Below are 27,897 nucleotides of genomic sequence, written 5' to 3' on the forward strand. Positions count from 1 at the left end.
TGCGCCTATGTACCTATACGGCCCGTATACGCCGATCCCGTGTACATATGTACGCGCACACCATATACATCCGCCTCGCTCAAGTTTTTCGTTCTTGTCGTGAACATCTTACGTTCGTATTAACCCTTATCCCTGCTTAATGATATTCCGGCCTACCATGCCGGACGGGCATATTGAACGCAACTAAGGCAGATTCCAGCCCGTCGTCGTCGTCGTCGTCCGGCCGGCCAAGCCCTCCTGTAATTCGTATCTACGCTCGTCCGACCATTTTTCCGCTTCCACCACCAACGACCACGGGGACGACGACGACCTAGCCACGTAGCGGGCAATTAAGGGCAAGCCTCGTAGCATGAATTAAGAGTATCGTCGGCCAATCGGCGAACGAACCACAGCCAGTCTTATCGATCCTCGAAATAACGCCGCGATACCTTCCTCCTTGGTAGCTTTACCGGCACCGGTGATTCTAATAGTACGTATATAGGAATGGTGAATGCGGATCTTACGTATGGAAGAATTTATAGGTTCCCAGTGAAAGATTAGATTGGATGGCTTATGACCGGTTATGTATGAAGTAGATTTCCATGTGTGAAACGCATCGATTGTTTTGCATTTGATTGTTTAATTAATTATGCTTCGGACTTTTACGCATTTGGAGGAAGTTGGAAGATAGAAAAATGCGCGAAATACATAGTCAGGCAGAAAACTAATTACATTTAGAAAAATATGAATTTGCATAAATATACACAATGTGTTAATAAGTTGCGGTTGTTGTTTTCTTACTTAGTGTGCTTCTGACGATATTTAACGCGTTAACTGCCACGCAAATTTTATATATTTCGCCTTGAGAGTTATGATAGATCAAAGTATAGATACTATAGGTTAGCATATATAATTTCTGCAAAATATTGTATTTGCACACTTTCTCTTTAACAATGTTATGTAAGCTGGAAGAATGTTAGACACTGTCGAAAATTTCCTAATTGACGAGGTTTATCTCTTTTTAAATGTTTTAAAATATTGAGTAACACGATAATCAACGTGTTAAGTAGATTGCATAAAGGTTGGTGTACTGGAATTTGAAGATTGTTAAAACTCGTGAGATTTAATAGGGACGGTATTCGTTGTTTAAAAAATTATTCCTGTTTACAAAAATTAGATAGAATGTGAAAGTTCAGGCATTCCGATGGATAGTCTGAACGCGTTGATGAAACTAAAACGTTGATGTCGATTTGCTGTATATACGGAACAGATATAGTATTATCGATCATTATGTATTCAAAGATATTATGCATCATTTAAACACGCAAATACGCAATATATGTACGTTGCGTCTTGTCGTTTCCTGTTTATTACAGCTAAACGTATCGATAATAGAGTAGGTTTTGTCAAAAGTGATAACAGAGTATTGCAGTATAGCGAATTGCACTTTGTACATAAACATTTGCAGAAATTTGCAAATATTGCTGTTCATTATTTATTAGTAATTAGCAAACTATAATAGATGTACATTATGCGGTATTTTTTAAAAACATTAATTGTCATGTTCACCTCGTTAATCGGTAGGAAATGTATTCATGCACGGTGGGTGTTAAATCCAGCGAGCAGTGTTCTACGTACAAAGAAAGTAACAGCTGGCCGCGAATTTATGGCGTCTTTTATGATTACAAATTCACGCAAGGTTTATGCCCCTGCACTTATCTTTGTACACGGCGGCTCTGATTGAAACGTTCGAGTCGAGTTTCTCATTTTAGCAATAAATCTATATTTCTAAGGTTTCTTCCTCGTAAAATGTTTTACGATCGAAATTGAAGCATTTTCTTGGTCAACTTTGAGTGCTTTTACAAGTTGACGTGCAAAATAGCGGCTTGTCTTGTATTAATGGTAACATGATAAATGGAACCACGCGAATACTAAATATCAGGTTGTCTCAAAAGTTTCTTTCGTTTTATAAGGAAATAATAAATGCACCACATTCTTTTGTTTTATATTATTTTATTGAATTACGTATGATCCATTTTGTAGTAATAGAACAAAACGAAAGAAGCTTTTGGGACGACCTAATATATTACGTATTAAATAAGTATTTGTGTTTAACTTGCTATTATTAGCATACTTAAGAGACAATTACGCAGAAAATACTTCAAGTTACATATTCCTATTATACCCAATACACCAAAGCATCCAAAGGATTATTTGACATTACGATTACCAATCTAAGGTTTGTTTCCAAACGCGCACTATACACAGATGACGATAATTGAAGGAGTATGGTAGAAATGAATAGTCGTAGATAACTCCGATCTGATCTTAAAAAAGGTCAGAATACGTTTCACATTCGTGCAGCTGCATGTCTTTAATAATTGCAAAAGGAATAAATTGAAACTCCAAATTTGCCAGCTTATTGGATCTAGTAGCTATCAAATGATTATTTGATAAACGCAATACTAACTACCTAACTCTGCTACATAAACAGACATCCGATAATTATTGAAATAAACCACATACATAATTAAACCACTACAACAGCAAAGAAAAAGATCGAGCATCCTACAGCTCAAAAGTTCAATCCCCGAAGGTATCCAGAGAAAAGAAGCAATAATCTCCACACCCTTTCCCCTTCCCCTTTATCGTATACATCCACGTGTAACATTATTCATACAATTTTTATTACCTTTCACGCCGCCCCCTGAATTCAGGAACACCGGTGGTAAGCATCGTTCCAATATATACCTACAGCTAACGTTGCAATGTCGTATCGAAAAATCGTGGCACCGTTGCGGCACCAGCTAACGGATGGTCCCCATGTATTTCAGGGAAGAAATGGCGAGGGTTGACCCCGCAGGACAGAAGGCCGTACGTGGAGGAAGCCGAGAGACTGAGGGTCATACACATGCAGGAACATCCGAACTACAAGTACAGGCCACGGCGTAGGAAACACGCGAAACGGGCCCCAGGGGCGCCGTCCTCTCCTCCGTCCGCGACCAACACCACGGTCAATAGGTCCAACCCCTCTGGTACCACGATTCATCATTCCATGTAAGTCGATATCTCCTCTTGATTCGCCGCGATTTTTCAACATCATTCCCGTTCCGTCATCGAATTAATCGAGCGTGCAAGGTGCGCGATCGAGACGTTGGAATTAATTTTCGTCGATATCGAGTTTGATAGGTGCAAGGGTTATCGGGTTGGGTAATGCTGTTGGTGATAGTTGGTTGAAGGTTGAGTCGAGGTGTTACTATCTGTGTGCATTTACGGTGGCTATAATATAAAGTATATGCTTATTCGTAAATGGATTTATTTTTTATCAGGCTTTTATTTTCGTTGCAAAGTACTGCTGCTAATTGATGAAGTATAATATATTATTATGCACTCGGGCTTAATTCATTGGTGTAGAAATAGTAGGATAAATACAATGTTGTACAAATACCTTTTATGGTATTGTAATTATGTTTGGTATTTGATATATTTTTATATTTATTTTATATGTTTTTGTTATTTTATGTAAAGATGAGAATAACCTGAAATCTGTTTACAACAAATATGTGGCACGTTGTTTTACAATGATAGTCGAATGGTTGAAAGATATAGCGTAAAGTAATCATGTAGATGGATAAAAATTAAGTAGAATAAGGCCTGATGGAATTCAGTAATTTCAGAGTACAAAAACGTTATTAATACCAAGATATTTCTTAAAACTATTATTAAGATATAAAATATACTTGTTCAAAAATATGGTTATAAATAATAACTATATTTTACGTTTTACTTCGTCAATGAAGATACAATGTACTCTATCTGTAGAAACTTGAACTATGTAACAGATCTGTCGTCAATGAAGTTAAAATAGTTCTGCACTAATCATTCTCACTTTGAGTTAAAAAAGCACGTTTCAACGAAACAAAAATATTCTTTCAAACGATATGCATCGAGTTTCATTCGTGCCATCCTTCCGTTTAACAAGTTCTTCGTGTTAAAGACGTTTCTTGGAAGAATTACGAAGTGACGTTCAATGTTTATTTAAGGTCCAAGATGGACAGTTATCAAGGCATTCCTCAGATCCCATGGGGCGGACATTCCCCGATCTCATCCCTGTATCACCAGCAGCAGCAGCAAGGTATTCAGGAGTACAAATCGGAGAGCAATTCCTTGTACGGTAGTCCTTATACGCCTATCATTCACACACCGGACATATCTCCAGTTGCCAGTCCCGAGCCAGATGGTGAGACATTGTACTCGCATTAATTACCGTACAGACAGCCGTGGAACTTGAGGAATTATATCTACATATATAACTAAAATTATTAGTGCTTAAATAAAAAATCAAATTATTATAAATTTAAATTACTAGTAATAAATCACAAATTACAAATTGTAATTACAAATCGGTAATAAATTCTACATTAAAAATTAAAATTATTAGTAATTTCAATAGGAAATTTCAGTTATTTGCGTCTTAATTTTAAGTGGTTTTCATGGTACTTGAAAATTCTGTTATACTTCTTCTTTTTTTTTTTTTTTTGGTAAAAATATCCACTGTATTAAGTTGTCCTGTTAAATTCCTATTAGAGGATCCTTTAATAAAATAAAACATTTCTCTTTAAAATGACATACATCTACTAAAGTGTACTATTACGAATTTCTATAGTAGCAAGTTGTATATATATATATTATTAGATTATTATTATTATTTCATCAGGAAGCATATTCTATCTCTTGTACGTGGTTATGGAAACATATAGCGTTTGAATTATTGACGAATTAATCTTGATCAGGTGACGGAACGCATTTGCCATCCAATCAAAATCCAGATCCTGAACGTGATCTGATGGAGGGTTCGTCGAAGCAGCACGGCGAAATGAGCGAGCAAACGAAACGGTACACTTTCATGAGTACCGATAATCAGCTGCACACGGGTCATGCTGGTGGTACTAGCATATCGTCGTGTCAGAATTCTGGTGCTTACACAGATACTCTGACTTACAAAAAATCGGTGAGTAATGGCGTGCATACGAACGATCTTGCTGGAGACTATGAGGACAAATGTAGACTCGTTTAGTAGGTTGCTTTGCGATTACTCGCTCGAAAAATCTATATCGTCGATTATTATAAAATTTCAGATACTGTTCGAAATAGGAAATTCGAAATGAACGTTTAAAATCCTGAAAAATTTCGGACGGGCAAAATTGTAAATTTATTTCTACCAACTCGTCAGCAGAAACGTTCCAACTGAAAATTTGATTTCACTGAGTAACGCCAAAGGCAAGAAACAGTGGTTTACGTTATTTTTCATTTTCTATTCCTTCAAAAAGTAATGAACGATACGTAAACATTTGGTTCGTCAATGAAACACTATTTTCACTCAACGGTGCATAAATATCTAATCGATCGATAAAAATATTCCATTCAACATGCAAACCTCTTCGGTTCGACTTAAACGAAAAATTTATTTCGTACCTCACGATCGAACACGTGACACATTTATCTATTTATCGTAACGTTTGGACATGCTAACGTGTCAATTACAGTAAGACGAAACACGAGTGAAAGTTTCAACGGTAATTTTTCTCTCTTTCAGGTGAGTTACTTAAATTTCGAGAGACAGCCGTCGAGCATAGCCGCGGTTGGTATAGCGAACGGGATGATGGTATCGTGCAATAAATTGCGCTCTGGATTTGAAAATGTTGGCTCTGTGACGGGGACTTTTTATCCGCCAGTCGCATCCCCGCACGATCAATCGTTACAGCACTACACGAACACCCAATCCTCGAAGACTGCCAACTATTCGATGCAGTCCACTGTCGAGAGCAACTATAATCCTGTTCAGTGTGCCAATCGACAACAGTCCATGGGGATTCGCGGAGCCGCTGAAGGTTGTTCCGGTAATCCTTTATTCATTTTTACGTATTATATGCTGTGTTACACTTGGATCAAATCCAGTACACAAACACGATTGGAACCCAGTTACGCTGCTTCTCTATTCTTTTGGATGTTTATTTAAATTTCTTATTGATCTTTGTTCGAATATTTGTTAAATATATATCGAAATATTTCGTTTCTTTTTTTTTAGACCTGTACGATTATTATGATGGCCGATGATGGGTCCTTTTAAAATCCAGAAAATAGGATTTCTTTCGGTTATGCCCTTTCTTTCTGAGTCGTTTGACATAGATATATATATCTTTCCCTGGTTTGTGAGAAAAAATGATTATATTCTTTTGTGACAGAAAAAAGAGCAATAATAAAAATGCCTGTGATTTAGAGGATTTTATAATATCGTAACATCATAAATTTATGCGTTAAGTTGTTACTTTTGTTTGCTCAATTTAATTCTTAATAACGTCTTCGTATTTCATATCTATCCTTCTTTACTTTTTTAGAAATATGCAAAATAAACGTGGAGTGAAAAGAAATAAGGCTGCAATCAAATAAATATCAATAAACCAATAAATAAAATTTTGCGGGAAGCAATGTTTTGTTTATCAAAATGTTATTTATTGACAGAATGTAATAAAACTTATTTATTACATGTACTGTACTACTTTATGTAACTTTACAATATTTTTATTTCAACATCTCGGAGATCCGTTAATTAATCATAAAAAGAGCTTTATATTTTAAGAAAGGACGTAAGTCCATTATGTAGTTTCCTCGACGAGACCGCAAGTGCCAGCACAGATTTTCTTATTTGATGGGATAATTGAAGCAGATTTATCTATGCACATGTTCAAGCACGAGGGTGAGAGCTCGTTGGCACATTGCACTTACAGCTCGATTTAGAAAACTGATCATGTGCCTATATCACGTACGAAATTCTAAAAAACTATATATATGTATTATCGTGATAACATTTTGCTTCATATTTACCGATATTCGTCTTCGTATAAACAAACTTTTTAAGAGAAAAAGAATTTTTTATATGACAAAGCCTTTTTTATTTCCACTTCTCAAATGTTTGAATTAATCATGCCGTATAATCAGATAAGTGTTACAATAACAAAGTGCAGATGTAAAAAAAGACGTATTAGACATGAGAATGCGGTAATTTCAGTGCTATTCTTATAATCTCTCATCATTCACTACACAATTTTCATTTTTTCCTGCAATCAACTTCTATCTTTGAATTACCTAACTTCTTTGAAGTACAAGCAACAGATATAATTGCATTTTACAATTTCTGGGAATACTTGATCACAAATGAAAGTTTCATTTCATTGCATAATACGAAATAAATAAAACTGTAGCTAACTTTAGAAAGAGTTCGGCAGTATATAATGTATCCTCAAAGTCGACAGTGAGAGTAGAATTAGTGTCAGAAATTCAGAGCAGAAGGAGCAACAAGATCTAAATCTTCCCTCAGTTATTTCTTACAACATTTAAGACAAACTACACGCATACTATAAATAACAAATACATGCAAATGGTACAGAAAATTTCTTAACACTTTGCCAACCTGCCGAGTTAAAATCGCCTACCAACAGGTGTTGAAAGTATCGCACATTCTTGGTGAAATAGTAACATTTAAAATTAACCGAAACTTCTGTAACTCCTATCACTATACAATGCAAATGTTAATAAAATGAAATGTGGATGTAAAAACCATTTCTTCGAAAACATACAAATGCGGAAAATAAATTTATTAGAAAATTATTCTTTTAAAGTAAGATCATTCGAGATTTTTGTATACGGACAAATATGTAAATGTTACTGAAACAATACAATGTATGTACATACGTATAAAGAGCTGAAGAAAAAGATAGTGCAGCTAGAAAAAGGTTTTAAAGAGCAAGTTCCATTTAAAAATACCTCCTTAATTTATCAAGAATGCATTTTCCCAGAGTAACGTACTCACAGTTACGATAACTTCAAAGATCCAATAACGATTAACCAAGTTAGCCAAATCGAATAACACCATAGAGTCACGCTAATTACTGCAACACCCCCAAGCGAGATAGTTTTGCAAATACGAACCACTTGCCTGTAGCAACTCGAGCAACCCGAAATCTCTTTTCTGGCTTTCTCCTCTGCGCATAATAGCCCCTTTATTCGCGACGTCACGCGCGGAAGGAGACGAGGCTATTCTTCTCGACGACCGATTTATTTCCAGGTGTATCCCACCGGTACCAAATGAGTCATCACCAGGAGTACCAAACGGAGGGAACCAGCGCTGGCCAACAGCATCCGATTCTGGGTCACATGGAGGCAGCGATGGCCACCACCGCCGAAGAAGAACAGCAACAGACGTTACAATTGGAGAAGTATTTCAAATACTCGCATCCGACCAACGTGGCGCATACCAGCCTCACCTCTCAGAATCTCCTTGACAGCAATCACAATTACGCCAGTGATCTTCGTTACTACACGCACCAGCAGACGCAACTAGATATGTCGAACTCTCAGTGCATCGTCGACGATCAAGCCAAGGATGCTCGATGCTCGAACGTGGCCATAGGCCACGCGATGGAACAGTACCATCAGGCCATGGATGTGGCCAAGTATCCGGAACACCAACAGCAACAACAGCAGCAGCAACAACAGCAACAATCGCAACAGGCTCAACAGGGTCAGCAATCGCAGAGTATCGAGCATGTTTCCAAGGCGGACGACGATTTCAGTGTAATACTTGCCGACGTGCGCAAGACTTGTTACAGTAGCTAGTGTTTCAGCTAGATCAGAGCTGTCTGTAGGAGAACACTGAGAAACTTGATGTTCCTTGTTTCGGCATTGATTTCGTGCGGTAGGGTGTTGTAGGACTAATCTTTAATGTAAAGAAATCGAATTGTTTGGTTGTTAGTATAGTAAGCATTGCAAGCATTGATTACTCAAGGCTGATGAACCTTAATACTTAACTGGAGGTGTAAAGATGTATTAATCTTTTGTCGTCAAATATTGTCGCGGTGGGTACATTTAAAATTTATCTTCAAAGTCGCGTGGCTCCACTGCGATTGCATTTAAAATTTGTCTTCAAAACCCGATTGCTCCGCTATGATAATGGTAAATATTTATTGCTCCGATTAGTTGGTAACGTTCCAGAAAAATGTGAAGAACGCAAAGGATTAACATGCGGCTGACGCTACGTTGGCGCCACAGCATCAACGAAACAGAAAATTTCAGTCACATTGAGCGACCACCACTTCGCTGGTACAGACAATATGTGAAACACATTTATATGTAATACATAATGTAGTAAATATCTAAATGCAACTATAGAGGTAAGAGAAATGTGATTTGTTTAAAGAAAAAAGGAATATCCTTGAGTACTTAATATTTGTTGTTTCTACTATAGTGAAAGAGATCCCTCCCATAGACAGCTCTGTCCTAGATAATATTTTGGTATGGGCAATCTAGCCCTTATGGCTGCAGAGAAGAGTTAGGTGCTAACGTTTTTAAAGAATCCGGTGCTTATACACATTTCTGTACACATTTCCGGTGTTAATGCTCCTGATTAGGAGGTGTGGTTGCAAGATGACAAAGAATTGATGATAGATTATTGTTTCTTGTTGTTTAAAATAGCTATTTTATATAGCTATTTTATTTACTTTTTTTAGCTTTTTGCACTCGAATGAATAATAGCAAACATCATGCAAAATAGGTATACTAACATATATGTGCATGTTTAATTTCCCTTTAATTCAAGGGTGATTTCAGAAAATACAATAAATTATTGCGAGATAATATCCCCAAATATATTTTATATATAAAATAATTTATAATAATATATATAATAATTATATAATAATTTTTATATATATTATATATATATATTTTTATATATTTTATATATAAATTTGTTATATATATTATATATAAAAATTATTATGTAATTCACATTGGACATGGAATTGACATTCCTAATTAAACAAGAACTGGAACTATCATCAAGTGCAAAAAGTTAATCTCGTCGAAAGAAATTCAGGATGGCATACTTTTCGCGTTATCTTCTTTGAAAAGAAAGTGAAACGAACATAGAGCGTGATAATTTAGCAGGTCCCCGGTAGAAACAATTGTGCGAATCATTTAACAGTTATTTGTTACAGACAATTCTCGATATTCGTCAGCATGTCTTAATGACTTAAGGTGACGAAAATAAAGTAGAGTAGCATCCTAAACCCTGACGCATAACAATATGGTGTGTTATAACGCAACGTGTTAAAACTGAAAAATGCAATTTTTTACCAATGCTATTGCAACCACACCTCGTAATCTTTTCTACTCGTTCCGACAGAGCAATAAAAATCGAATCTCTTCGAACTTCGAAAAACTTCATGCGCGAAGTATTTGCACGTAATGACGGTCAAGACATAAATAAATCAAGACATATGCCGATTTCCTTAATGTCCAGAAACGTTATTACGGTTGTAGAAATATCTTGTTTATTTAATTTATAAGATCAATTGATCGAAATGACGATGTTCGGTGACAGAATCGTTGAAAGCGACGGCGTTATTGTTGAACTATTTTTATCCACCTATGCACTCATGGTACAGCATAGCACTGTATATTTAGAGCATACATGCATATTTCTGCGTCGAAAATAGATCGAATAATTTTCCGTAACGAATTAAACGACGTATCAGTTTCTCGTAACGATCGATGCTTGATGGTGGTTTACTTAAGAACAAAAATAAGCTACATCCTTTCTTACATATTCATCGTGATGATTACGAAAACGACGTTTATTTCTAGCGTAACGATTTAGCCATCTTATTTATGGTGCACATTTCAAAATTCAGATACTTAATGTAAATGGAAGATATATATATATATATATATATATATATATATATATATTTATGGCGACAATGTAGAATCTTCTGTGAGAAATACTTATTTAAAAGAAAAAAAGACGATATTAATCGAAGTACCTTGTTTCCAATAAGTGTACGGACTTTTCTTAAGCCTCCTCGTTGGCTATTTTACATGTGTATAAGCACGATCTCCTTATTTTCCTCTGTTTCAGATGACTGAACAAAATTCTTGTTGTAAATGCAGCATAAACGTAGCAGAACGAACGTTTCTTTTTTTGTCCCTTTTTTACTCACGTAAGCTTCTACTTTCATAGTCTTTAATACTCTATGTAGCATACGATGATACCTATATGTAGCGTGACACTAAACGTGGATATTTTATCGTTCGATCCTCGATTTTGAATACACTTGCGTAAGCGACATATGGAATTTAGGTAATGAGTGTAAAGAATGCTGGGGAGGAGAACTAAATTATTATAATTATTGTATCGTACTTAATAGAGACAATTATCAACAACATTCATGGTTTCTCGTGTATTTTTCGACCACTCATTATCAAATTAATTCATTTCGCTAGTGATACATCGTTGGAGATTGAAACAAACAAATATATAAAATACAAAATTGAGAATGTATAGGATGTTTCGTTTTATCTTGTCGACCTTTCAATCAAATATCTAGTTTCTTTTTCTGCAGCAATTATTTATTTCGTTAAAACACATTCAACATCTCTAATTTTCAAGATCATCTTTCTATTAGATCTCGAAATTTAACTTTATAGCAATAATATTGTTTTTTACTTAAAAGTATGCAATTAAAAAAAGATACGGATAATCATGAAAATTCAAAAATCGTTGTGGATAAAGATTGCTATTTATTATGGTATTTATTCTACTGAATGAGATATATTTTTCTATCCGGTTAAAAATAATAAAGCTAAATTAGCAAGAAAATGGTAAACAAGATATTTATAACACCCTATATCATTTGAAATAATTTATTATAATACAACAAATATATTACTAATAAAAATTCTAAAAGATATGGACTAATTAAACTCAATGATTGCTTACTCGTTCTTTTTATTAAATATATATAAAAAATATGTGTATAAGTTACAATGTTATGTGTAAAGCTGAAATTATACACGGTGAGTAACATCAAGTTTCGATTCGAAGTATCGATAGAAAAATGTTTAAATGCTATTAGTATATCCCCTTACTATACCCGTTTCCCAGACCCCTATAGTGTTAGCCAAACTGAAACCTCATAACAGTGTGTGTGTTCGCAAGTTAAAGGTAATAAATCAGTGCCTTCGTTATTCGAGAGAAAGAGAGAAAAAGAGAAAGCTTTAACGTAGTATGAAATTCTGTCAAACAGGAACAAGTGTTTGAAATGTTTTCCTTAAGTTGGACCATATCATTAATTAATGTCTATACCCTTATGTCTTATGTTATTCATGTGAATTTCTTTTTATGTTTCTTTCTTTTCTTTTCTGGTTTGTTAATCATGCACATTAAATGACACATATAATTTATCGAGATACTAACAGTAACATCTTGAACATTCTGCAATTTATCTATACCGTGTCTGGTAATTAAGTATACAGGATGATTCACAAGAAACTGATCATCCAAATCTTTTAATAAATTAAATATTTTCTGGGAATAAATATGATAAACGCAATATTCTGTCAAAATTCCAGTCAATTTTCTTAAAGCCTTATAATTCTTTTTCAAAGAAAATTAAAGATTCACTTTTAGTGAGACATCAAATTTTCACCATTTATAATGCTGAGAATTGGTAGCCTCATTATGAAGATTCATAAAACAGTATCACTGGATCCAATTTTATACAAACTATCATATAGAAATAATAACGTACATATTTACATAAAAACAATGATAGCATTGGAAATCAAAAAAGATTTTTTTCAATCATTTTCTCAAAAGTTCTTAGACTGTGTTTTGCGCTTTTGTCTTTGCTTCCAAGACAAACAGGACAAAGATTATCTGTGTACTTCATTTTTTGTGAGTCACCCTATAGTTCGTAGGTACTTATATACATAATGTACAAATTTATATTGCTGTTTGCAAACTTAACCGATTACACAGTCCGCGTATAAATTACTTAATCGAATTATATCGCACTGACTCATACGCGCATGCAGTTCATTCCCGGTGAAGACTGTGGTACTATTTTCTTCGTTCGTTCATCTTTTAGTGAAATATAGTATACAATCGTTAGGTGGTACAGACATGAGTGAATCGATAACGACGAGTATCGTCTAACGCTTACAAGTTTCATAGATGTTCGATTATAGATGTAAGTATGTGCAATATATGTGTATATATACTTATTATCTTTTTGCTCATTTGTTCACTTATGCTAGGAATTTCGTTAAATACGATTTTGTGTCGGTGAGGAAGCGCGGTGAATTGCAACGTGTATATATAATATGTTTATTATTAAATTGGACAGATATTGCAGTCTTGTTTATAGTGGTTTGCTATGAAACGTATACTCCCATTTTTATCTCTCTCATTTAAATACCAAGCGCCCTCTTTGTACAAATAATGAATTTTTATTCCATACAAATCAACAATACTTTTTACTCACTGAATATTTTATATATAATGTATATCCTACGAATTGTACACGTTTCGGTTATTAACAAACGATCTTTATATACAAAGACTTAATTCATTCTCACGTACCCTCAACGTTTATATTTTGCATCAGCGCGTGCTTCTTCTCCAATGTTATGTACAATTCGAGCTTAATTTACACATATAAATGGCAGCCTTACATGTCATGTATAAAATTCTGTACAGATACCAGTGCATTTAGTGCCAAGCAAACACACGTAATCATCTTTTACAAATCACTAGAAATATAAAAAACTTGTTGAGATATGAATTATTTAATTTTGAGGAGGATAATAATAGATATAGTATCAGCCTCAAAATACATTGCACCAAATTACCACTTACAGAAAATTCGCTATTAACTTCGATATCTTCAAACTAATGATAAACATTACGTTAAATATAAATTGATAGCTTTAACATTAATATTGTTTGTATAATATAACTTTATTTGTACGTAAAAAATAGTAAAATTAGATTTTATATTAATTTATCACTATTATGCATGAAAATGTCTTATACATAAATAAAAATTAATTAAACAGCCGAAAATGTATAATTTACGTATTTCGTTAAATGCATTTAGGTTTGAGAAGTCTATCTTTATCGACACACTTTCTCTCAGTATTAATCTCATGAAAAATTCCATTCCAACAGTATATTTCTCAGTTTGTATTATAAATTGAGCAACTCTTTTATATTTCTAATAGAATAAGAAAAAATTACGTGTATGAACTCAGACTAGATGCACTTTAATGCATTGTGGCACTACTACACGTGGATAAATTAGACGCGAAAGTCTTCATGTTACTCTGAATGGATTATTTGTAACCTACAGTGTTCATGATGTATACACACAAATATTTATTGCTAGCCGTCTGTTTTATCCGGCTGTAAACAGTTAATAACAGTCTGTTCAAATTTCTCGAACAATTTTACGCATCTCTATTATGCAATAAACATTGTTGCTTTGAGACCAAGTATGTATGTTTAGTAGTACATATTTTGTAAGACACATTGTGCATATAATGTAAGGTATGTTAGGAATGATTACATTTTTGATAAATGCAAGCAAATACTAATTTGGGAATGTGATGAATGATAAGTGTAAACTTAAACAATTTTCATATAACAAGATATGACAACTAAGTAAGTCTTTTAGAATTAGTTTCGCTTTTTCCTTTTTTAATAGTTCCTTCTTTTACCGTACCTTGTTCTCCCTACAAAATATTTTGTTAGTTATCCTAGTAAAATACAAATATTATTGTTACAAATGCATCCATTCAGTACAGCCTATAAAAGTAAGAATTTATCTAACATAGGTCTGCCGACGCCCTGGTACATGTACCGAAAACATCCTTCTAACCTGCTTCCGTCATTATGGAAGCCCCGATACCGATCCTATATTTTTATAGAAAATCACTAACATTTAGAAAGCATATAATTAATATCAATCCGCGAAGATGATACTGATGCTTACAACTGTCTTCAGTCTCACTGCTAGTGAGAGATTTCCTTTACTATAAATGACAGGTGGTACAGGGACCCCACTAATGGACAGAGCAAATTTAAAAATTTTGCGAACATTATATCTAAATCATCTGACCCATACTAGTCTTCTTCTCGAATAGATATTGTGAAATGGAATATATATATTACATATTTACGACATCTTTTCAAATAAAATAGAAAAATAATGCCTTAAAAATTGTTCAAAATGAAATTACTCCAAAATGCCATTATAATGAACAAGTCGATATACCCTGATAAAAGTGAGCACAATTAATACTTGATATGTACAGATGAAATAAAGTTAAAAATTTGGTGAGATTGATGATGATTTGACAAAGATATATAAGTAGCAAAGATACCTTTTGTTACAAATGTTTACTTTTTAAAGCATTTATGATGAGTATAATGATATCAAAAAGAAAGTGAAATTGAAATTATACCATAGGATGATTTTTGTTAATGTATGTGTGTTAAATTAATATGTCGAAGGTAGTTTTGCTTTCTGATAATTTGAATAATCTTGCCCTCTTTCATAAATTAAAACCTATATATCTACAGTGTTCTTATGTGTCATTCATCCCATAAACAATTCTGCTTCATTTTAGAATAGTATGAGAATATAAAACATTTTTTACAAGTTTTAATGCCACATTTATATGGAGTGGCTGCTTTTTTACCATCACCTTTGCCTTTGCAAAATTTTAAACCACATGGGTACCAACCAATACATAATTCTAATGAACATGTACAAGGTGCCCACATATTCGATGTATCTGCACACCGTGTTACAAATAACGATCTTGAATCATTTGTACCTTGTTGCGTTATAGAATTTGTGCTGAAGTTGTACACAGCTGCCATGAGTGAAAGTTCGGATGAACCTAATAAAAGAATAAAGAAACTTTGAAATTAGATACTATATTTGAAAGAATTTTATTTACATGTTAATTTATTAAATATAACTTACCAGGCCTTTGAATCCACTGTTTTATATCTTCATTTCTAGTATAAGCAGATCCAGCTGCTTCTCCACAAAGAGTTGCAATGTGTTTAGAAATATCTTTGGATTCAGATACATCTAAGAATAAATCCATGGTATAATTCACGTGACCTTTATCTTCTTCTGCAACACGCACAGTGCCTGGATTTTTTTGCCGTAATTTAGACATAGCATCAGATGATATGAAATCCACTTTGAAAAAATGATTAACAAAGCATAAAACTTGATATTGATTTTGACCACGTTCTTCTTCACCAAGAACTAAAGCTTTTATTATTTGAACTTCCTGAAGGAATAAAGAAAATATTTTATTTCTCTTTGTAAAAAATATAAGAAAGATATAGGGTTTCAAAATAATGAATTACATTTTTAAAATCAATGAGTTGTGTCACTAAAGTACCATCTGAACATTGAAATTCTAAGGTAATAACATCTTCACTAACATTGGAAGAAATCGTTTCCAACAGAATATCACCACCCTGTAAATTAAAAGTACATAGATAACATTATTTTGTTAAACTTTGAATTCGTCGAGGTTATTCAAGATGAATTATTAATCGTTAAATTATATCGAAATATCTTTCATTAAATAGTATATCTATAATAATAATTTTATTGATTTCTTATAATAGTAAATGACAGAAAAAGATTCGTACCTGATTTTTAACATTTATGAGCAAGTGAGTCGTACAAACACTATACAAATAGTGCAATAAAAAACAGACTGTAAATAATTCGTTGAATTTCTTCATTGTTGCATGTTGTAACTACTTTTTTCACAGTACCAACCACTGTTGTAATTAACTATAATTGATCGACATTTATTAGAAAGATAAATACTTTAAATATAACCTAATCGTAAGAACCTCCTACTCTGTACATTTTGTCGCGGTCAAAGCACACATGCACAACCATATTGGCATAGAGTATGAACTAAATAGTAAAGTATACAAAAAAGACATATAAAATACGTTTTATTAATTGTATAAGTATAATTCATAAAAGATACAATTTACAAAGGTAAGATATATTTTATAAAAGTTAACATTAACTCGCGTTAGGAATGTTGTTTAAATAACTGGTAGTTAAGGAGTTAAATTAAATTAAATTGTTAAATCAAAGAAACTAATATTAAAATGAATATATTGTAATATGTATAATAAATTAACTACAGATTAACTATAACAAAATTAACTACAATAATTACATGAAATATGTATTCTTATATATTAATTTAAAAATTCATATATTTTTATTTTTGTAGTTAGCAACTTAATTATATGAAGATGAAGTAAAGTTTGTATCATATAGGAATGGCGTTAATTAAATACATTAACAAAATAATAACTCGATCTGATATATCATTTTCAAATTCATTTCGCTTCCCGCGGTTTTAAGGAGATAAAAGACCTCTCTTTACTGGTTCTTCTGGAGGACGGTAGAGCTTTAGAGGATTTGCACGATTCAGCATCATTTCTGAAATTTTTCGGAACAGTTCTTTAAATACTCCCATTTTTCACCAATTCGATTTAGAGTATTTTAATATTGAAAAATTTCGTGTTGTGAAAATAATTTATCTGAAAGAACCAACGTTTCTCTAACATTTACACGTTTACTTACTGACATCTCAATCGTAACTCAGACAATATAGGAGGTGTTGATGGTCTTTCGATAGGTTTTAAATCATATGTTTTCAAATGCATATAAACTGGAATCTGGAAATATAAATTTATCATAAAAGTATTCTACAATAAATTGATCTATTACAAGTTCCGATTTTAAATAACAATACAAATAAAACAAACGCTTTCTATATTCAGATTTGAATATACCCGCCTCCAAAACAAGAACCATAGAGTATCAAGTTATCGATAGAGACATACTCACGTAAGGTAGCGACGTATCAAGAGCTATCGGTTCGATATATCTCTTCGGTACATCAGGAACTCGAAAAGAACTACCCAATATAGGCGATTCTAAGCCGTTTCCATAAATCGATGCAGACGATACATCGCTTCGAATGCCATTTAAATCCGACTCGTTTAAATCGTTCGACCACGAATCGTTTTGCTCGATTACTTCCGTATTTTCCATCTCGATAAAGTAGTCTTTGCCAATAGACGGATTGGTGAAGTTTTAAAGCGCAAGCAGGCTGAACTACTTTCGTTGAAATAAAACTGAAGACCCACTCGACGCCGAGCACTAGACTCTAAATAATGATTCGAGGATGCTCTTCAACGTTATGTCCGACAAAGTGTTCATAAACTGAAGTTCCGTAAGTCGATATTTGGTCGATAAGTTACACTCTACTGAACACCGGCTACCATGGAATCGTTTGTTCATCCCCTCTGAGCGTGATTCTTTCATTCTATTAATGAATTCACTTTTTCGTGATATATTGTAATATATGGTAAAATTATAAATATCTAAGTTCATATAAAACATTTAAAAACCACCAGGGAGAAGCAGAAGTCATACTTTGTATTTATTTATAGTAGATATTATATATAGTAATAGGTAAAATAACCTTCTGCCGATTATCCACTTCTGCTCAATCAGGAATTGATCAAATATACATGCACTTGATAAACGTTCAATCTCGATTTTATAAAAGGTGAAACTTCCAACGAAATTTAGTTTTCATTTTCGTCTTATTTCGAATCATAGAATCTCCCTGACTTAATTTGTATTACGAATTTAGATCCATTTAAAAAATATTGTTATACGTTACAAATTTAACAAGCCTATTTTAGAATAATCTGTACTTAATAAGTTGTTCCTTTCAATGCTATGTTACAACACTTCCTTTCCCTTAATTTAAATCAACTAAACAGCAAAGGCGAACTGTTATATTTTCTTCCTATACTTTCTATTTTTATTTAATTACATTTAATTATATTTTCATCATACGTAATTATCAGGACCTTCTAACTACATATACAGCTTTGCCTGTACAAGCAGTAATTTAATTGTTTATCCCTGTAGTGCAAAAGAAAATTTAATTACCAGTTACATTCTTAATTCTCTTGACTTCATAAATAAAACTTTTATGCAGCATAAAGTTCAAACAAGTTAATTAAATTGAACTCGGAAAATTTATACGGTCAATAAAAATCTATGATATCGTAATTTAATTAGACTTTCTTGCAAAGGATACTGAACAACCTCGAAAATTGCATTTTTCGTTTCAGTTGAGTAATTCCTTTACGCTATAAAATGTTGGTTTGAAAGTAAGTAAATAAAGATACGTGTGTATGGTTTTTTGGGTCTGTTTGACTGATGGATGTGGATGTTAGCGACTGCGGGTGAACAGAATTAAAAAAAAAACGGAACTATATGAAATTTCTGTCGCGTTTTCGCAACTTTGAAGTGGAAAGAATGAGGAATAAAGCAAAATAAAAACGGAACGATGCTTTTACAGCTGCATGAACGGCGAAAACAAAAGGAAAAGGGGGACGATTTCTCATGCTCACGAATTTTTGACGTAGAAAATGAAGATTAATGTTAAACAAAAGCAACATTGTCGCTACTATAATTTTAGACATCGTGATTACTATACGCATTATAAAACCAAGTGAAAATGTACATATTGTGACTTTATAGCGGAGAAGATGAATAAAAAGCAAAATAGAAATTGTAAAGACAATCCAGTAGAAGATTAATAAAATTAACCTAGCTTACATTCCTGTTTATAAGTAAAAGAAGGTTGAAATAAACTGGAAATGTTAGAACATTATTAAAATCTCTTAGAATTACTATCTTGTTTGAAATCTTAGCTTGAAAACTTTTCAAATTAAATTGATTTCTTCTCTATCTACATCCGCCGTGCTTCTAGATCATTGCTTTAATTGGATGATATATGTACATATTTATAGACAATTTAAGTATTCGTACTATTAATCTTTCCACTATATTTGTGTTACTTGATTTCAAGACTCAACTATATTCAGAATCATATTTTGTATAAATTTTCCAGACACTTTTAACTAATTCATTTCAATTTTTCTCATCTGTGTTTAGATGAAAATATTTTGAAGATCAATATGCAACTGTTATAATTCAATAACACTCGTTTGTAACTCATGAAAATAGTTTTTCATAAAACAAATAGAACAAATTTTTATCTGTCACGTTTTCCCTTACAATTTGAATTAATACTCATTTCTCTACGAGATCAAGAAATGCTCTAATGTTTATTACTTAACATCGCTAATTATATTTTCGTTAACAATACTTGCATGATACTAAATTTCTGAACACAAAATTCTGATAATCCACTAATAGGTATTCTAATACTTACAAACGGCAGCGTATATAAACACTTGAAGTTTGAAGCGGCTTGAATTAACGCCACTAAATCTGAATGAGCCTCTCTACTGTCTATAAAATCAGAACTGGAGAAGATTAGGGATGATCACGAAAAGGTAGAGGCATCGAAGATAGAGCGTATTCGGTCTAGAAAATTATACAGACACAACATCCAGTTACGATAATTTGCTATGTTACTGCAACTCGTACAGTTTCAAATTATCGCGACATTGATCATGATCTTTTACGGATACAAAATTCCGATCGATCAATCTTTTCTTTGATATAAAGCTAACCAGTAGGTATCCTAATACTTATGAACGAGAGTGTACGTAAACACAAACTTGAAGTATGAAGCGACTTGAATTCGAACAACTCCTAAATCTGAATGAGTCTTTCTACACCCTACATTCAGAGAACCGGAGAAGATTAGAGAAGATCACGAAAAGGTAGATGTATCAAAAGTATAATGGAAAAGTTAGAAGGCAGAAGCATCAAGCGCCTGTCGTTCAACGTAACGTCTCTTACGACTACAACATCGTTGTGCTGATCGTCGACGACGGCTCGACGTCTCCGGCGCACGCATCTGTCCAGAAGGGGCGGAAGGTGCACAGCGTCGGCTCCGTCGAAACGGCGGAAAACGTAACGTGTTTTATCGATTTCGTCGGGTCGGCCATGTTCGTGTCCGCCACCGGTCAGGCGCACTCGTGTCCCACCGTCGAGAGACCGTGCCACCGATAGATTTTCCACCGTCTACACCGTCGTCGATGTCGCAGGGCGTATAACGATGCGCTTGTAAAACGCGACCGCCCCGTGTGTTTTTTCTTTCCTTCACATCGTCAGACACGAGACTCGTTCACGCTCGTTTTCCGAATCGGTCCCGGTCCGTGTCGAGGTCGACCAGCGAGCAACCAGCGAGCAGAGGAAGCTTGCGAGCATCGTTCGAGAGCAGGCAACCGACGAACAAGCACCGTGAGTACTGTTTTTTTTTTCATCAAAATATCCCTCTTGCGTTTCTTTATAGCAACCATCTCTTCGTTTAGTGAAAATGTGTTTCGGCTCTACTCGCCGATGATTTTTTTCGGTTTAAATCTGACGAGGAATTTCGGTTGAAGAAAAGTTCTACGGTTTCCTAAGCTCCCTTAAGAGGGCTGTTTCTTCGGTGCTCTCTTCCTTCGTTCAGCTAGATATCGCTTTCCTTTGGCGGTTCTCCGTTGATGTCATAAATAGACGTCTCTTTATGGACTTTGTGAAATTCCAAGTCTTTATTAAACGGTCTTTTCGATCGTGCTCATAATGGTCCTTCTTAATGGCTAGGAACTATGTAGACGATAGCAAATTAGAGTGTTTCACAACAGAGATTATATGTTTCTTTGATTACCTTTCATATAGAACCGATATTTCTCATCTTACACCCTATTCTTTTCCTTTTTCGTGTTAAACTTTTAAAAAGAAAGAAAATGAAAGTTATTTTTTTTACATTTTCTCGATATACACTGTTCCTCTGTCGCCTAGTGATCAGTCCTAGATAAGGACGAAAGGGTATAGGGATAAAAGGGGGAACATTTCGTGGGTAGGAGCACAATCTAGGCCTTCGATCATCATGCAAAGCAAGCATTTTCGGTCACTTGATCCCAGAACTATTTCCGAGAACGGTCGTTGGACGATATTTGGCTCTGTCGTTTCAAAACTTTCCTCTTTACCTTCGACTTCTCGTTTATCGTCGCTCGTCCGCTCGTCATCGTCCCTTCGTAGTTCGTCCATCCCTTCGGAACCATTCCCCACCCCTTTTCCCTCGCAGTCCTCAGCGATTTTTCTTTGTGCTCGACAGCTTTTGTACCGATCGTGCACCAACCACTCAACCGTATCGATATCGATCCATAATAATTCTATTCCTTCGATTCACTGCTCGTAGCCTTCTTTTCTTTTTTATTCCTCATTTCATCGTCGTTCCTCGCCGTGACATGAACGTTTCTCAGCTGCACACGCCACTCGAAACGTCGACCAGTGAAAAACGTGGGCGAGCCTGACTAATCGATTTGCCTCCTGGCGTGAAATTTTCTGCTTCTAATTTTCTCAAGTGTTCCATGTCGCGACCCGATTACAGGGCCAATCCTTCCGCGCAAAACGAGCCAGCAACCAGTGAATAAAGAGACATTTCATGGACTCGCGGATCCCCGCCTTTCAAATTCCCTCCTCTCTCTCTCTCTCTCTCTCTCTCTCTTCCTCTTTCTCTTTCTCTCTCTTGCAGTCCTTTGTTGTCGCAATGATAGCACGCTTTCCGACCGTAAATGCTTCCAAAATGATCAGCAGCATTTTGGCTTGCAACTCTAAAATTTAAATTGACCCTGTGCCGATAAATTTTTGTACGAGCTGGTCGTTTACTCGTATCTTGTTATGATTGTTTGGTGAGATGAAATTTAGGCTTTTGGTTTTTTGGTCGGTTTTGATTTGGAGGCAGTCGACACCCACTTCCGCCGTTGCTGAGTGGTTATAGGTGGATGGTATCAGTGATCGATTTGATTCACTGGTAAATGGTTTAGGTTTCTTCGTGCTTTTTGGTTGCTTGATGGTCTTTTCTGTGCCAATGCATTTCGATGTTACTTGAGAATATGAAATACAAAGAGAAGAGGGCTTTGAAGATTCTGTTTATTCGTGTCTGTTATGAAATCTTGGACTTGAAATTATTTCTGGACTTAAATTTTATTTCTGATACCATGACATTTTATTATATTTTGTTTTGTTTAAACACAAACGTGCGTATATTACAGTTTCTGAACACTGTTCTTGAAGACATTTAAAGACATGTGGAAAAATGCTTCATTATAGTCCTAATTATCATTCTATTTTATGATATTTAACTTATTTTTTCATTATATCGAACCCTTTCTTACCTGTATATATACATTCTTAAAACAATATTTATGATTCTTCATTGTTTAGAAGAAAATGCATAAAAGTTTCTATATTCTGCAGTTATATGTGGTGGTTTCCGGCGCTATTGACAAGCGATCAGTGTGTTCAGCTTTTGTATAACGACTCTACGTTATTTTGTTTCGCTTTAAAAACATGTTCTATCATGCGATTCCTACGACATTTTATCATAAAAGTCACTACAAATTGTACGTTAACATGTGAATAATATTTCATCCAAGTAAACATTTCATATCTGCGTCCTTTACTTTACCATTTAACGCCATTAAATTACATATAAAGCGTAATTTAGTTAGTTTGAAGGATCCTCAATTACTTTATCTCATTTACGTCAACATTGTCGGGCATATAGATTTTAATTCAATCTAAAATTTAACAGATAAAATTTGCATTCGCTTAAATAGTCAAATAAAAAGATTTATCGAGAAAGCAAATTCTAATTATCTATATATTTATATGTATATAAATGAATATTTTCAAGAGAAAACTGGGATTTAATTCAATATAAAAATTCAATGGCGCATGAGACTTGTAAAAAATTTGTGTTCATAAACATTTAACCAATTATTCATTAATTCATTCTTCACACTAAAAGGCTTTAATGATCAAATAGAAAAATTCATCGGAGAACAAAATTTTAATTACCATGATCCTCTTGCGCAATGATTTATCAATAAATAATCTTAGTGAATTGGCAAATTATAGATTGTAGCTTGTAGACTTCTCTTGCACAATTTTATGTCAAATAAACGTAGAACTCTTAAAATTTATGCAATTTATGCAAAGAAATTGTTCGACACTAATAGCTTCTAATTTATGATTTATAAAAATGAATAATATTAGTTAAACAACATAAGAGTTTCCATACATCCATAAACAAATACGATCAAGCATATCGAATTGTATATTGTAATTGTATATTGACATGTGTGTGAGATTTACAGAATTTGTTTTACAAACCCTCGATTAATTATGTATCTTATGTTTCTTAAATCAATTATCTACCAGTCACACTGTCAATAAATTCCAACAATAAAAAAGAAATTAATTGAGCAAATAGATAGCAAATTCTCATTAGCATATATTTTAATATGCAACAGAGGATGAATCAAAGCGAAGACGGAACATCCTTGAGAAGGATCTAGGCCAGTCGATAGTCTAACGAACGCTATCTTATAGTATAGAAATCCGTATCAGAGTGAATTATTATTATGATAAAAAGGAATAGTTATACTATCCCTTTACATATACTACGCTAAATGTAGTTAACGTGTCCTCTCTGTATAATGGAACACCGTGCGACTCGCATCGAGATTGAAATTATAAACTAGTGTAGCGTTTCGCGTGAGTCAACGAAACGTCAACGTAATTGCGAAATCATCCGACTGTGCCTTTCCATGATACGAATGCAGAAACTGGTTTTATTAATACCGCCGTGTTAATTCAAATTGGCGTATCTGTCCAAAAGTTGGTTTTGGCTTTCAGACGTTAAGAACGAGTTTTAGCATTTAACAATCAATCATCGATTTAGCATGGGAATATAAACTTTATATCCTCGGTTTTTATATACTGATACGGCTTTCTTGCTTAATATACACATAGGTAAACGATTTGTGAACTATCTGACAGCAGTGATTTGATTTAAACGAAAGTTGCAAATACTCCCTTACGACTCAGCAGGATTATGGCTAAAGCTAATTACGGAATTTAAAAACTTATCGTTTATATTTTAACGACCAAGTATAAAATCGTAAATATTGAAATATCTTAGAATTTTGAAATTTTGTCTTTTATCTCTTTTTCTAAGAAGAAAAATTTTCTTAGTTCAAAATGTTTGTATAAGCCTCTTATTTAGAAAAAAAATAATTATTCAAACAGATTGCGACAGGTCATGAAAAATTCAATATTTACATATAAAATACTATAAAATTCATTCAATACATTAATTCAAAGAATTTTCATATATTTTCTTAAAAACATGTTTATATAATCTTTGAGATAAAGCTTTTCCACTTAAGAGAAGAGGAAACATTTTTAAGGAGGGAAAGATAAGTCGAAGTAATCATTTCAATTCATTCAGTATCATTTCAATAAATTTTCATATATTTCGTTCAAACAGACATTTTATTCAGAAGAAAAAGAAAGACGACCGAAAGAAAGTTAAACAGGTCGGAGCAATTTTATCGTACAGAAATAAATCGCCATGATCATTTTTAGCCATGTCACGTCGGATTATCGTGACACAACTATATTGAAGGAAAGTACTTTTTACTCGAATAGAATGGAAACTTAGGAATATCTGAACACTTATAGACGAAGAGACTGGAAGAGTATAGTTAATATTATTGGACCAGTACCTATAAGTACGTGGTTGTATCGATTCGTGCTTCAGCGGTTCTCTTGTATCCATGAATGTACTATAGACTATGACACGTTTATACGTAAAATCTAAATTCTATATTGAATCAAAAACGCGATTTGAAAAATAGGTCAGGTTTATAAATCTTGTTGATTTGACTGTAATTTTTCGTCCTTTTTCTAGTTAAAAATTTCAGAACAAGCATTACCGCATCTACTATTTTTGTACAAATTTCAGAACGAATATTATCGTATCTACATTTTTATAGTAACTTCATTGTATTACTATTTTTACGGCAAGTCCATCGTAAGTTCCATATTATGGAAAAGATTATGTACTATAATAATTGTAATTAAATAATTGTATGCTCCAGTTAGAATCCACGTTATATACATAGTTTGGACGTTATTGTAAAATCAGAATATGAAGTCAACATAATATAATGTCGCTTATATAATATGTCGCGAATATAAGTATCGCTTTAATTCCTAGTATTTAGTATTTTTTTTACTACTTCTTTCGTTGTAAATTCTGTTGCAATCAATTTGTAGGATTTCATGAAATCTTACAGCAATCACAATTCTATTGTTTTGATGCATCGAGTCAAAGACTGAAATTTTAATTCAAAGGATAAGATCATTTTTGAGGCAAGATAACTTTAATTCAAGGAATGCAACCAATAAAGATAAAAATATTTTTAAAGGCGAATATGTTAATTGGCATAATTGTATTACATATTATATATTAAATTATCAAAGTTAAATAATTTTGAGAAGGATTAAATGTCTTGTTGTTTCTTTCTTTCTCGAAGGCTCGTATTAGTTTAAATCAGATATACTAAAAATTATCTTCTAAAAATATATCATTCTGTCGGATTATCAAAATTAAATTGTTATTCTACGGGCTTATATAAAAATTTTGCTTATTCTAGCATAAGTTTATTCAAAGCACACGTCGATCTAGTTTCCTCAAGTACCTGCACTTTTAAAGAACGCATAACCAATTACAAAGACAATAAAACGCTCACTGAAAGAAGAAAACGAGTTTAGATGACAGTATCAAAACTCGAACTTGCGAGGTCCTACGGCTTGTCTTCAATTATAAATCTAATAACACAGAACGGTTCCTTCAGTCGCGTTTAACGTAGTGGGACGGACAGTTTACGGACGGGACGGGAAAATGTGCGCGATTTTCTTGATTAAAGAGCACTTCCTTTGAAACACTTCCCTTCATTCTTCTCATCCGTTTCCATAAGCTTTACTTTTACAGTGAACATTATTTTGTGAACGACTATTTTCTCATGATCGTCTAGATATTCTGAACTTTTTGCCTTAAATGTGAAGCTCGTACGATAGCTACCCGCACATATAATTTTCCATTAATTTTTTGTAGATGGAACTTGATATTTAGATGTATGAAAAATATGAGAGTGATTTTAATATTCCATATTTTAGCGTGAAATAAAGAGCGATAAGTTTTTCTTACGATACAAACTTTCCGAGATTTCCATAGTGATAGAAAAAATGTTAATTCTACGTAAATATTACGTGATTGGCTACTATATACACCTTAAAATTTCAGTCCCTTATTTTTTAATATCGAAACTTTTACATTTCTTCGAACGAATATCAAGTTACGTTAACATATCGGATATCCAGATTTTACGATAAAAGTTAATATCAAATTCAATAACGATGCAAAACATGCTGAAACTCAGGCTATTGAATTCCATTGGTTTCGAATCGGTCGAATCGATTTTTCAACTAATTAGGAGTTAGATTAATCCCACAACGAAAAGAAGATATAATTCCTGCAAAAAAACCATGACGATCGACTTGAACGATGTCAAGCACACTCATAACCGTTTGTTCAGGATGGAAAAAGAGAGAAGAGTCGCTTGAATAAAAATCCCCCGAGGCAGTTTTGATCGTCTCTTCGAGAATTCAGTTCTCCAGCCTTTTGATGAGCTTTTGCGTGTTTTTGAAATTTGATGCCCAAAGCTTTCACGATCGAAGCGTGCGATCATAATTAAAATTTCAAAATCTGTCGAAGCATTTTCCTCTTTCACTTTGAACGAAGTTTATACGCTCGTTACTTCACGGTGAAGAGAACCTAGAATATTTCCCGATTCTGAGGCAAACATATTCCGTGTATTCTGTGATTAAAGACGAAGTTGAAATTCTGTTGAAGTTGTAGAAATGTTTTCTTAGCGGTTTCCAAAGTGGAAGTTTAATTGTGACACTATATGTCTAGAAAGCAATGTTACTGGCTAACCATTTGTAGGTAATTGTTATTTCGTGTGCGTCTTTATTTCGATTAAAATTTTGTTTATTTTAATTAAAACGAAACAAAAGGCCAATTTTATATTGCGAAGAATTTTTGACTATTTTA

The 27,897-nt window shown here is 33.6% G+C and overlaps 4 protein-coding genes across 8 annotated transcripts in view; 2 read left to right on the forward strand and 2 right to left on the reverse strand.

Annotated features, from left to right (window-relative positions):
• Positions 1-11,264, forward strand: part of LOC122568151 (putative transcription factor SOX-15) — a 69,897-nt gene extending 58,633 nt beyond the window's left edge. For both annotated transcript variants that reach the window (XM_043727552.1, XM_043727553.1), the window contains exons 5-9: positions 2,814-3,036; positions 4,023-4,219; positions 4,773-4,990; positions 5,576-5,879; positions 8,105-11,264. In XM_043727552.1, the coding sequence (XP_043583487.1) occupies positions 2,814-3,036; positions 4,023-4,219; positions 4,773-4,990; positions 5,576-5,879; positions 8,105-8,655 (1,493 nt within the window). In that variant the 3' untranslated portion in view covers positions 8,656-11,264. The remainder of the gene's footprint in view (positions 1-2,813; positions 3,037-4,022; positions 4,220-4,772; positions 4,991-5,575; positions 5,880-8,104) is intronic.
• Positions 11,265-11,810: 546 nt separating this feature from the next.
• LOC122568152 (out at first protein) lies at positions 11,811-16,808 on the reverse strand. Its single transcript, XM_043727554.1, has 4 exons — positions 16,562-16,808; positions 16,271-16,384; positions 15,873-16,191; positions 11,811-15,786 (listed from the first exon to the last, which is right to left on the reverse strand). The coding sequence occupies exons 1-4, from the start codon at positions 16,655-16,657 to the stop codon at positions 15,476-15,478; spliced, it is 840 nt and encodes a 279-aa protein (XP_043583489.1). The 5' UTR covers positions 16,658-16,808; the 3' UTR covers positions 11,811-15,475.
• Positions 16,809-17,192: 384 nt separating this feature from the next.
• LOC122568527 (WD repeat-containing protein on Y chromosome) lies at positions 17,193-20,866 on the reverse strand. 3 transcript variants are annotated; one of them, XM_043728361.1, is made up of 4 exons: positions 20,742-20,866; positions 17,793-18,273; positions 17,526-17,620; positions 17,193-17,381 (listed from the first exon to the last, which is right to left on the reverse strand). In XM_043728361.1, exons 2-4 carry the CDS (start codon positions 17,997-17,999, stop codon positions 17,279-17,281), a joined length of 405 nt encoding a protein of 134 aa, XP_043584296.1. In that variant the 5' UTR covers positions 18,000-18,273; positions 20,742-20,866; the 3' UTR covers positions 17,193-17,278. The 3 variants fall into 3 exon arrangements, with proteins under 3 accessions (XP_043584296.1, XP_043584295.1, XP_043584294.1); XM_043728360.1 differs by having other exon boundaries at positions 20,206-20,744; XM_043728359.1 differs by having other exon boundaries at positions 17,793-20,744.
• A 79-nt stretch (positions 20,867-20,945) lies between these two features.
• The window catches only part of LOC122568522 (synaptotagmin 1), a 35,438-nt gene continuing 28,486 nt past the window's right edge, over positions 20,946-27,897 (forward strand). Inside the window, exon 1 of one of the 2 annotated variants that reach the window (XM_043728347.1) lies at positions 20,946-21,185. The gene's annotated coding sequence lies outside the window, so the exon portion shown is untranslated. The remainder of the gene's footprint in view (positions 21,186-27,897) is intronic. The other variant, XM_043728346.1, reaches the window with a different exon arrangement.

This window comes from Bombus pyrosoma, linkage group LG6, assembly GCF_014825855.1.
Source record: "Bombus pyrosoma isolate SC7728 linkage group LG6, ASM1482585v1, whole genome shotgun sequence".
Taxonomy (NCBI): Eukaryota; Metazoa; Arthropoda; class Insecta; order Hymenoptera; family Apidae; genus Bombus; species Bombus pyrosoma.

What these genes read in the sequence shown, in the direction of transcription:
- LOC122568527 (XM_043728361.1), bottom strand. Translation starts at nt 17,999, where the DNA reads ATGGAAAATACGGAAGTAATCGAGCAAAACGATTCGTGGTCGAACGAT. An exon ending in TTGATACGTCGCTACCTTAC is followed by an intron (nt 17,621 to 17,792) that starts GTGAGTATGTCT and finishes TTATATTTCCAG; the next exon opens with ATTCCAGTTTATATGCATTT. An exon ending in GAGTTACGATTGAGATGTCA is followed by an intron (nt 17,382 to 17,525) that starts GTAAGTAAACGT and finishes GAAAAATTTCAG; the next exon opens with AAATGATGCTGAATCGTGCA.
- LOC122568152 (XM_043727554.1), bottom strand. Translation starts at nt 16,657, where the DNA reads ATGAAGAAATTCAACGAATTATTTACAGTCTGTTTTTTATTGCACTAT. An exon ending in AACTCATTGATTTTAAAAAT is followed by an intron (nt 16,192 to 16,270) that starts GTAATTCATTAT and finishes TTATTCCTTCAG; the next exon opens with GAAGTTCAAATAATAAAAGC. An exon ending in ACAGTGGATTCAAAGGCCTG is followed by an intron (nt 15,787 to 15,872) that starts GTAAGTTATATT and finishes TTCTTTTATTAG; the next exon opens with GTTCATCCGAACTTTCACTC.